This window comes from Equus asinus, chromosome 30 (genome assembly GCF_041296235.1).
Source record: "Equus asinus isolate D_3611 breed Donkey chromosome 30, EquAss-T2T_v2, whole genome shotgun sequence".
NCBI classification, from domain to species: Eukaryota; Metazoa; Chordata; class Mammalia; order Perissodactyla; family Equidae; genus Equus; species Equus asinus.
In genome coordinates, this window is record NC_091819.1 from 20,267,130 (window position 1) to 20,279,232 (window position 12,103).

Consider the following 12,103-nt stretch of genomic DNA (forward strand, 5'->3'; position numbering starts at 1 on the left):
AGATGCTTCCAGCAGTTTTCACCCTTTACTTTTAGCCTGAGGCTACAGCTTCTAACTCTTCCCTCTTCTTCAGAAGGAAGAAGGTTCAGGAGGCAAAGAGGAAACCCCTTGGTGCCTAGCGTTCCCTTCCGCTAGGTGCAGTCTTATGATAGAACAGCTCCTAAGGTTGGCCATTTAGCCCCCAAAGCAGCGTGGGGATCATTGATTTAAATATTAGAGCTAAAACTAGAAAGCCTCTAGAAGAAAACAGAGGAATATTCTTATGACTTTGGTATAGGAAACATTTCTTAGGCAGAACACAAGAACACCATAAAATAAAATGATAAGTTGGACTTCATCAGAATGAAGAGTTTTTGCCTGTTAAAGACACTGTTATTAAAATGAAGAGGAAGCTGAAACCTGTGAGAAAATATTGGTAATATATATGTCTGATGAAGACTTGTATCTAGAATAAACATGCCTGCAAATCAATGACAAAAAGATAACCCATTTAAGATGGACACAAGACTTGAACAGACAGTTCATAAAAGAATATATGTAAATGGGTAACAAGCATGTGAAAGGAATTCAATATAGAGTTACACACTATATAATGACATTTCGGTCAATGGTGGACCGCATACATGATGGTGGTCCCGTAAGATTAGTACCATACTGCCTGGGTGTGTAATAGGCTATACCATCTAGGTTTGTGTAAGTATATTCTATGATGTTCACATAAGGACAAAATTGCCCAATCACACATTTCTCACATCGTTAAGCAATGCATAACTGTTTCCGTTATTAGGAAAATGCAAATGAAAATCACTACGACATAGAACTGCACAGCTACTGGAAAGGCTAGCGTGCAAAATGCTGACCACACCAAGTGCTGGCAAGGACGGGAAGCAACTGGAACCTCATACCTGGTTGGCAGAAGTGTAAAATGTTACAACCATTTTTGGAAAACTGCTTGGCAGTTTCTTTCAAAGTAAAACATGGGCTTACCCTACAACCTGGAGATTTTACTCCTAGATATTTACCCAAGAGAAATGAAACACGTCCACAAAAACATTTGTAAAAGGATGTCCACGGCGAGCTTTATGTGTAGTAGCTCGTAACTGGAAACAACAAACCTCAACAGGAGACTGGATAAATAAATTGTAGTAATTCCACACGATGCAATGAAAAGGAAGAAACCACTGATAGACACAACATCTTGAAGAATCTCAAAAAATGAAAAGTAAAAGAAGCCAGAGGCAAAAGATTGGTTGAATTATTCTATTTCCATGAAGGTCTAGAACAGGCAAAATTAATCCTTGTTGATGGAAATCTGAGTTGGGGCGGGGCAGGTATTGGTGGGAAAAGAGCAAGAGGGAGCTTTCCAGAGTGATGGAAACACTCTTTATCTTGATTGTGGTAGTGATTACGTGGGTGTAGACAACTTTAAAATGCTTTGAAGTATACACTTGGGATCCATTTTGTATGTTCAAACAAACAAACCTAGTTCAGGGATTTCCTTCTCAGATTTCCAGAGGCATTGCCTAGACCTCCAAAGAGGTCTGTTTCACCCCATGGACAAGGAGTGGCGTGTCCAGACCAGAGGAACAGAAGGCAGACCCAAGGAACCCTGGGAAACCTAGATGATCAATGGACCCAACACAGCTCCGCCTCTATGCACCCAGCAGGTGTTAATGTGCATTTGAACTATGATACTTGTTTCTACATTTTTAATCCTGGAGGGACATCAACAACAGCAACAAAAACCCAAAACCTGAAGCTCCAAGCAGTTAAACAGCACACAGATACCTAGGACTACAACTGAAGTCTTTCAATTCCGAGCCCAGAGTGTTTTCTAGCTGGGGAAGATGCTAGCTGGGGAACTCCTGCCTCATGCTCATTTGGGGGCTGCAGCCTGAACAAGGCTAGAGGCAGCGCCTTCATCAGCACGTGACTCCCACCCCAACCTTTCCTCCATTGTTGGAGGCCTAAGCCTTAAGGTCCTCCTTAGAAGCACCAGTGGTGACTCCGGGCTCCCTCTCCAAAATGGTTCTCTTGTTTTCACATGGACCAGCACACAGAAACACTAGTGACTTATTTTTACAAATCCCTCCAGGCTTGGTACGACCTGTGGGTCTGGAAGATGCTGGCCCCATAACACAGCTGCAGCTGGGGAAAGAGCTGGCAGCCGATTCACCGCCAAGGTCACTGGAAAAACCATGAAAGCAGCCTCCAGTGTTAAGCCCTGAGGGTTGCCTGAGTGGCAAACCTGGGTCAGTGCAGCAGAAAAATGTCCCAGCCTCCCTCTGCCAGAGCACCTGCTTCCTGAAGGGGCTGGGGCCCCGGTGAGACACGATGTCATTGATTTTTATCACGTCTCAGTGAGGTGACCTTCCTGGGGAGGAGAAAGGAAAACAGGGGCCCTCGGAGGTGAAGCGCCTGCGCTGGGAAAAGAAACACAATTTCCAGCCTGTTGGATCAGGTCCCCAGGTTTGAGGAATAAAGACGCCTTGTCATACTCACCTGGGCCGTGGTGCCTGAGAGGACCACAGGAGCCTAGCAAGTTCGTCCCCTGGAATTGTCTGTAAAATAAAAATGTTTAACTTCTTAAAAAGTCCATGTAAATGGAATTTACTGTGGCCATGGAGAAATAAAATCTTTAATTGCTAAGTAAAACAGATTAAACATGTCTTTAATCTTAAGAAAAATGAAATCAAGCAAAACTTTATACATATCATTCACATGCATGGTCACCTGTTGAAATAACACTGTTTTTCTTTGGTGGTGGTTTAATTTAAAATTCTGGCTCATTCTATTTTCTCTGTCTTCTGCCACGGCCAACTTATCATCTCCATTTTGTGTATGTATATACTGAATATCTATGTCATCTACATTAAAGTATTATTAATAAAATGCATGCACAGAGTTAAACATTAAATAATACCAAAGACTCAGAATGAAAGCTTGCAGTCCGCTGTCCCACCGCAGACCCTGCCATCTCCCCAGGCCCCGAGCACAATCACTTGTGTGTTTCCTTGGGTTGGGGCTGAACAAGGAAACACATTTAGACCAGAGGCCATTCCTAACAAATGTAAGGTATTTGGGGAAGGATGTCCCATTAGTGTTACATGAATTGGTCTACAAATGTCTTCTATTCCTGTAACCAAAAAAACTGCCTGCTTCTTGAAATGCAAATCGAAACTACACTAAGATACCACCTCACGCCTGTTAAAACGCCTATAATCACCAAGACTAAAAATAACAAATGTTGGAGAGGGTGTGGAGAGAAGGGAACCCTCATACACTGCTAGTGGGAATGCAAACTGGTGCAGCCACTATGGAAAACAGTATGGAGATTCCTCAAAAAACTAAAAATAGAACTACCATATGACCCAGCTATCCCACTACTGGGTATCAACCCAAACAACTTGAAATCAACAATCCAAAGTAACATATGCACCCCTATGTTCATTGCAGCACTGTTCATAATAGCCAAGACATGGAAACAATCCAAGTGCCCATCAACGGATGATTGGATAAAGAAGATATGGTAGATTTATATACAATGGAACACTACTCATACATAAGAAAAGACGAAATCATCCCATTTGCAACAACATGGAAGGACCTGGAAGGAATTATGCTAAGTGAAATAAGCCAGACTGAGAAAGACAAACACCACACGATTTCACTCATATGTGGAATATAAACAAACACATGGACAAAGAAAACAGTTCAGTGGTTACCAGGGGAAGGGAGGTGGCGGGGTGGGCACAGGGGGTGAAGGGGAGAACTTACGTGGTGACAGACAAGAAATAATGTGCAACTGAAATTTCACAATGATGTAAACTATTATGAACTCGATAAAAAAAATCTGCCTGCTTCTTAAACATTTTTTTAAATTAAAGAATAACACTATACAGAAAAGTGAACAAATTAATTGGTACAGATAAAATGTATTGTCACAAAGTGGGCACACCCATGTCATCACACCCCAGGTCAAGAAATGGAACATAACCAGTGTTTCAGAAGCCCCCTTCCAACACGCCCCACCTTTCTCCCCAAAGGTAACCATTATCCTCATTATCATCATTCATGAGTTTTGCCTTTTTGAAATTTCTAAAAATGGAACCACTCAGTGTATAACAGTTACGCCTTGCTTCTTTAACATTTTTGTGAGATTCACTCACGTTGTTGCATGTAGCTATAATTGGTGAATTGCCGTTTCTATGGAGGTTTCAAGCACCCCAGTGCATTTATCCATTTTATGGTTGACGGACATGTGGGTTGTTTCCAATGTTGGCTATTAGAAATAATGCTGCCATAAACATTTTTGTCTTCTGGTGCACATGCGCATGGATTTCTGATGTGTATATACCTATAAGCAGAAGTGCAGCATCATTGTGCACATGTGGATTCAACTTTAGTAGATAATGACACACTGCTTTCAAAGTATACCAATTTATATTCTCACCAATAACGCATGAGAGTTTCAATTGCTCCACGTCCTTGTCAATACTTGGAACTGTCAGTCATCTTAATTTTAGCTCTTCTGGTGGGTGCGTAGTGGTATCACAATGTGGTTTTAATTTGCATTTCCCTGATGACTAAAGGAGGTTGAATGTCTTCTAATTTGTTTGTGGACCATTGGAGATCCTTTTGTGAAATTCTTAAATCTCTTGTCGATTTTTCTTTTGCGTTGTCTTTTTTTCATTGATTTCCAGGAGTTCTTTCATATTTTGGCCATGAGTTCTTTTTGGATGTATGTATTAAAATTCTTCCATATCATGGTTTGCCTTTTTACTCACTGATGGTCTTTCTTGACAAATAGAAGGTCTTAATTTAAATGCTCTTGAGTTCCTTCTTCTCTTGGATCTTGGCCCTATTTACCGCCTTGTGGGCTCTCCAACTCCTTTAAATAGATTAAAAAAAAATAGTTTCTCCAGCTTTTCTAGATGATCCCAATGGAAGAACTGGGCAGAATTCCCTCAGGCGATCGCCATTAAATTGCCTCGTTCTTTCTTCTGGAATTTCCATATTTCTAAACATACACTCAGAATGCTATTTCTTGATTTAAAATTCTAGACACTTTATATTGATTTATTATTGTGGTAGATGAACATTTAACTGCCTGACACTTCTCATCCATATTCTCCTATCCTCCTGAAACAGTTATTTCATAATTTCAAACTTTCAGCTATAGTTACTTTATATTATTTCAAGACTATCTAAAATATCATTCACTGCAGATTCATGAAGTTGACAAGAAATTTTCAAAGTCAGCTGTATTTGGAGTGATGAGTGGGAAACTCTTTGAAGTCTTCAACAGCTCCAAATAATATTCTAGATTTTCCAGAACAGTCTCAATTTCAAATACAGCAGGCTCTCGCCATTCTTGAATGGTAGCAGTTCCTCCTATTTAGGAGTGACCCTGAAGGACCACGCTGTATGAAATTTATCCATTGACTGAGGCCTGACTTTGAATTGCTGCGAAGTGGACTGCAGGAGCAGTGGCTTAGCAAGGAGCATCTCAGCTGACCACCCAGGACCCACATCTCAACATGGCGCTGCTAGTCTTTTCTCTTGCCACCTACGCAGCAACTCTTGTGAATTGAGACTTGGAAAAATGGTCTCAAAAAGAATTGCAATTGCTGGGCCTGGTGATAGAGGAGAAGACAAATGAAAAGGATTTAAGAAAGTTTTGGGTCTTTGCTGGAAAACAGTTTTGGAATAAAGAGTGGCACACTGAATTCTACAGTGGCTGGGATATATGAAGCGAATGGGTCCCCCATAAACTTTGTACAGAAATGTCAAAAGGTGTTTTTTCATTAGGAAAATTACCTGCTGTTTGGGTTTTTAAATAAGGGGATTAGAAAAGATAGATTCCTTTCACATGTCAAGCTATCTGTGTTCCAAATAATTGTTCCTATAAATACACGTACACTTGTCCTTTTACATGTTCCAGGTTTGGTTTGGTCATAGTGACAGTCCCCCAAAGCATGGGGGATACCTGGTGCAGCGCCACCTCCCTGAGCCCCCAGCCAGGACTGGAGAACTCTTGTCCTCAGGAGTCCTGTTCTTACAGGAGGTTCTGCTGGGGAGACTTCATCAGTGTCACGGCTGCGGGGCCTGTGCTCCAGGGGCTTGGGGAGAACCATGGCTGGCGAGCATGTGGGACAGGAAAGACCACCCTGAGACAAAGTGGCCTTTCTACAGTCTTCTTGAATTGTGGTTATAACTGTTACTGGCAGCAAAATTTTGTTGTTCTTGTTTTGTTTTACTGTATTTCTTAGTACAAGGTTCAAGACAACCTTCTTCACGTGTTTTCCTTCCCCATTCCCCCATCCCCCATCCCTCTGCCCCCATCCCCGCCTCTTCCATCCTCCCATCTCCTCATCCCCCATCCCTCCATCCCCCATCCCTCCACCCCCATACCCGCCTCTTCCATCCTCCCATCTCCTCATCCCCAATCCCTCAATCCCCCCATTTCCCCATCCCCCATCCCTCCATCCCTGCATCCCCCCATCCCCCCATTCCTCCATCCCTCTATCCCCCATCCCTCCACCCCCATCCCCCGCTCTTCCATCCTCCCATCTCCCCATCCCCCATCCCTCCATCCCCCATTCCTCCATCCCTCTATCCCCCATTCCCCCATCCCCCATTCCTCCATCCCTCTATCCCCCATTCCCCCATCCCCCATCCCTCCATCCCTCTATCCCCCATCCCTCCATCCCTCTATCCCCCATCCTTCCATCCCCCATCCCTCCATCCCTACATCCCCCCATCCCCCCATTCCTCCATCCCTCTATCCCCCCATCCCTCCATCCTCCCATTTCCCCATCCCCTCATCTCCCCATCCCCCATCCCTCCATCCCCCATCCCCTCATCTCCCCATCCCCCATCCCTCCATCCCCCATCCCCCATCCCTCCATCCCCCATCCCCCATCCCCCATTCCTCCATCCCTCCATCCCTCCATCCCCCATTCCTCCATCCCTCTATCCCCCCATCCCTCCATCCTCCCATTTCCCCATCCCCTCATCTCCCCATCCCCCATCCCTCCATCCCCCATCCCCCATCCCCCATTCCTCCATCCCTCCATCCCCCATTCCTCCATCCCTCTATCCCCCCATCCCTCCATCCTCCCATTTCCCCATCCCCTCATCTCCCCATCCCCCATCCTTCCATCCCCCACCCCCCATTCCTCCATCCCTCCATCCTTGCATCCTCCCTCCCCCCATTCCTCCATCCCTCTCTCCCTCTATTCTAGCCTGACTTCCGGCTGCTAGTCTAGGTTGAGACTGTCCCTCTACCTAGGAGCCCCATACTATGCCCCATCATTTGACACAAAGTTCAGTGGTTTCTTAGGTCCTGTGGTCTCCTGCCCCTTCAGCTCACCATTCAGCACCTGTGTGGACATCCCGCTCTCCCTAGGCCCTGCCCTACCCCTCCCAGGAGCATCTAATAGGAGGAGGCATTGACACTAGGGAGTCTGGGCTTTGCAATGCACCTCATCTGTTCACCATGCATTTATTAAGCACATACTATGGGCCAAACACCTTACTGGGCTTAGGTTACAAAGATGAACAAGGTCCCTGCCATCAGGGCTCTCAGTCTACGTAGTCCACTACACACCCATAAATGCACTGGCAAAACACAGTTATATATCAGTGACAGAAATCTGTGGTGTCACGAAGAATGGGAGTCATGCTAGCAAATTCACCAGGCAGATAGGGGTGGGCATGGGGAGAAGAAATTCCAGGGGGAGGAAGAAGCATGGACAAGAAGTATGGGAAACTCTCGTGTGGTCCCAAAACCATACGTGATCTGAAATGGCCAGTGAGGGTGGAACACAGAGGAAAGGGTCTTTCCTCGTGGGGCTTATAGTCCAGAGGGGTGAGCGGCCAGACAGGCTCACAACTCTAAAGGGGGCAGGAAGTAGTAAGTGCTTGTTTTAAAAGAACAGATAGAGTGCAAAGAGTTTGCACAAAAGGGAAGAGGACTTTGGGTTGGAGGCATCCCAGGAATGGATTTGGTGGGCTGGATTTTGAAGATCATGTCAGATGGATGTGCAGAGATGGGAGAACATTCCAGAAGGAAGGGGTAGACTGGGGTATGCTGTGCATAAGAACAATGCTAATGGGCGCAGGCATTGTTCAAAGAATAAAGAACAATGGGTGCAGGGCGAGCTTGGTCTTGTGGATCAGAGGGGACATGAAGAGGCTGGGATGCAACAGCAGTGTGTGCATGTGTGTGTGTGTGAGTGAGTGTGTGTGTGAGTGAGTGTTCTGGAGGAGTGAGGATTGGGGGGGCGCAGTGAGGGGAAGGGAGACACCTTTTGGAGTGTTGAGCAACTGACCTGGGGCTAGGGTGGATTCGGAGGAGGTTGTATGGGAAGCCATGGGGTAATTTTGGCACACCTTCCTTGGTTTAATTATTCTTAATACCTTTGCAGCAAAATATTTCTATATTAACATAAGTATGAAAAAAAGAGAAACAATGCAAAATACATATAGATTTATTTTAAGATAAAAAAATACAACTTACAGAATTTTCAACTGCCTCCAGAAGGCCCTTCCTTGTGTGCACCCTCTCATGGCCATTAGACAACTAAGAAGCCTGACATCCTTGGCCAATTTCATTTTCATGGCAACTGTATGAGGTAGATATTATGTCTACAGACGAGAACACTGAGGCCCCACAACGGTGTGCAACATGCTCGAGGTTACATAGCAAATGAGCAGCAGAATCAGCACTCAAACCAGGATGTGTGTCCAAAGTTCAAGTTCTTTCTGCAACAGCCTGAGTGGGTGATAAACGAGATGGGGTGGGGGGGAGAACAAAGCTGGAATAGGTTGGTGCTAAATCATGGAAGTTCTTGAAGGCCAGGCTGAAATAAAGGCCAGGCTGAAACAAAGGTTGCATGCAAAAAAGAATGTTCATGACCCATTAGGGTTAGACCCAGAAGGCAAGCACGGGAAGAGCAGCATGAGCACAAGAGATCTAGTTATGCTCATCCTGGCTTCTTTGGGGCCACCTCTCACCCTGAGGCTGAGCGTGACCTGAACCCAGCAATGGCCCTGTTCCCATGGTGGAAGAAGGAAACACCACTCTTTTCTCTTTGTTTTCTACTTAGTGTTCTTCTGCAAAGCACAGAGCTCTCAGAATCATTGGCCAGCCCATTCTGGAACTGATGCTGGAGAAAGGGTGTCAGCCATCTGTAACTTGTCTCAAGGTGCCCTTCCGACTAGGATATATTCCATAGTCGATGCAACAGGAGGGGACAGTATTATCGGGTCTGAAAGGAAATCAATGGAGAGTGGGAACCTCCAGGGGCAGCTGCAATTTTCTAGATCTATTACTGTCCACTTGGAGGTCAGTGAGACAAAGCATCGAGTTGCTATGAAAATCAAGAGATTTATGTAGTTTTCAGAGTAGGAAGAAAAACCTCCAAAAAGGACCTCAAAATGATAACTTAGTGCAAGTACAAAGTGAAGAGTTTTCTTGGCTTGAGATAAGTTGAAACTGCTCCTCTGACTAGGGGATGGTTGCTAGAGTTTGCAACGGAGTGTTATTGTCTTTCTTCGTTCTCTTTTCTTTCTTTAGTATGTGTTGGGAGAGTTTTTTGAGAAACCAGCCGACATCCTGGAGATCCTCAGGCCACTTCAAGTACTGCTGGGTCTGTACGAATCCTCTGATGGACTGATGCTTCATCAGCTGGTACTGGGACAGCGACCCGACCACCACCACGATGAGGGCACTGTTGAGGTCAGACAAGCACCTGCTCTGGGCATAACTGAAGGCTTCGAGGCACCACCCGTCTCTAAGGAAGTGTCTGCTCACAAGACAGACAATCTTTCTGCTGTTCCACACGGCATCCTGGATGTTGGCGATGTGATTTTCCCCTGGCACAAAGTCTCTTTCTTCAAAACACAGCTTAAATATGTTTTGGTTGCTGTACTGAGCATCCAGGTGTTTAAGCAAAGCATTTTGCACCCATTCAAAGTCTTTGCTACTGAAGCATAAATAGGCATCGTATTTGTACATATCCGATTCTCTTCCCCTGGTATGACGGTCCTTGAACACCAGTCTCTGGGCTGTCATGTAACTAGTGAAACAAAATCCCCGGAACTTTGTGACAATGAGGACGGCCATGAGGAACAGAGTCAACGTGACAGTGAATAAAATGAAAAGGGAAAACTGAAGGGACTTTAAGATTTCTTCTTCATCACAACCCTCCACGGAAACAGAGTAGAGGGGAGCCCCAGAGAGCGAGTTGGGGTACATGCAGTATATGTCTGCTTGAGACCCAAGTATAGTGACATTGGTTTGATTGAGCCAACTGATGAAGGCGCCAAGTTCACACTCACAGATGAACTTGTTATGAGTTATGTCCACAGCTCCAAGTGACGTGAATAAACCAGGATCAGGAGATAGGAGCTGGTTTCTGGATATATAAAGGATCTCTAAATTAGCAGGTAAGTCACCAGGAGAAAGAGCCATCAGCCTGTTGAAACTGAGGCTGAGGCTCCTTAATGCAGTCAGATCGCTAAACACTCCTGGTGGAAGGAAATTCAGGTAGTTATTATTCAAATACAGGACTTGTAGATGGAAAAGCTCCTTAAAAATATCCCAGCAGACCCCAGCTTCCCAGGCAAGTTGCAACATATTTTCTCCAAGGAAAAGCTGTTCTAAGCTGAGATTCTTTGAAGAAGCATGAGCTGATTTACAGGAAGAAAAGCGATTTTGATTTAAAATGAGAATCTGGAGTTGAGGTACCTGGAGGAGGAAGTAGAGATCACCCAGATCTTCTAGCCTGTTCTCTGATAAGTGGATGAAGTTGGCGGTAAGTGTGATGTTTGGCAAAGTCACCAGTTTATTGCCGCCCAAGAAGATATTAGGAATGCTGGGAATAAAATCAATTCTTTTAAGAGCATTATCCCGAAGATCCAAGGTGTGTAATTTTTTCAGGAATCTGAATGTTTTGTCCTGAATGATCCCAATGTGATTCTTTTGCAGATCGATATAGGCCACCTTAGGTAGTCCATCAAAGTTAGAATCATAAAGTTCCCCCAGAAGGTTACCTGACATATTGAGAAGCTGGAGGTTGTCGAGTCCATAAAATGCTTCATTTGCAATCTTGTTTATCTTGTTGTGGGCAAGGTTCAGAACCTTCAGCTCCTTGAGGCTCTCAAAGACTCGGAAGTTCAAGGAGAAGATATACCCTTGTGAAAGGTCCAGGTGTATCACCGAGCTTCTGGCCAGGCCAGAGAATGTGCTCCAGTCAGGATCTTTGACGTTATGGAAGCCAAACCCAGAACCCATAATGTGGTAGGTAATAACCAGAGAGAAAATCTGGCTTCCATTGATGGCATTGCTAAAGTTTCCTATGATGTTCGCGGTCCAGCCATTGCCAGAAACATCTAGGGTTTCCAGGACCATGTTTCTGAAGGGGTTCTTACACTTCTTCCAGTCCACGGAGACCCTGCTGTACAGGTTATTATTAGCAAGGCTTAAAAAGGACAGTGTTTTTCCCCGGAGGGGCTCGAGCTCACCCTCACATACAATGGGTATTTTGTTGGAGGAAAAATCAATGGACTTCAGGGAATTCAATTCCAAGAATGAAGGATGAAGGGAGAGACCACTAATCTGATTTATGGATAGGTCCAAGCGAGTTAAAGACTCTAAGTTTCTGAAATAACCATCTTTCAACACAGCATCAGAGAGACCACAGGAAAAGAGTCTGAGTTCAAACAGATGGGGCAGCCCCTGAAAAGCGTCTGGATGCAAGAAGTCTATCCGACTGTGGCCCAGGTCCAAGATTCTAAGATTGGGCAGGTTTCTGAAGGCTTCTTTGTCAATCGTGAAGGGGGTAAACTGAGTCCCGAGCTCCAGCAGCTGCAGCTGCTCCAGGAAGGGGAACGATGCGGTTGTGATGGTCTTGATATAGTTGAAGCTTAGCAGGAGTCTCTCAGTAGTGTTGGGGACCTGGGGGACCTGGGTGAGGTTGCAGAAACGATACAAGGCCATCCGGCCATTAGAGAAGCAGGAAGAAATTCCAAGCACAGGACTGGCCACGAGCACCATTCCTAAGAGAAGGTCGAGGTGATCGCCCATGATCCTATG

General features: G+C 45.1%; 1 protein-coding gene across 7 annotated transcripts in view; it reads right to left on the reverse strand.

Moving 5' to 3' along the window:
* The window catches only part of TLR5 (toll like receptor 5), a 50,443-nt gene that overhangs the window by 13,464 nt on the left and 24,876 nt on the right, over window positions 1-12,103 (reverse strand). For 3 of the 7 annotated variants that reach the window (XM_044762842.2, XM_014838733.3, XM_014838735.3), the window contains one exon: window positions 7,935-12,098. In XM_044762842.2, coding sequence (XP_044618777.2) covers window positions 9,515-12,094 — 2,580 coding nt within the window. In that variant the 5' untranslated portion in view covers window positions 12,095-12,098 and the 3' untranslated portion in view covers window positions 7,935-9,514. Of the gene's footprint in view, window positions 1-2,502; window positions 2,562-7,933; window positions 12,099-12,103 lie in introns of those variants that run through there. The other 4 variants (XR_011499373.1, XR_011499374.1, XM_070501462.1 and 1 more) reach the window with 2 other exon arrangements.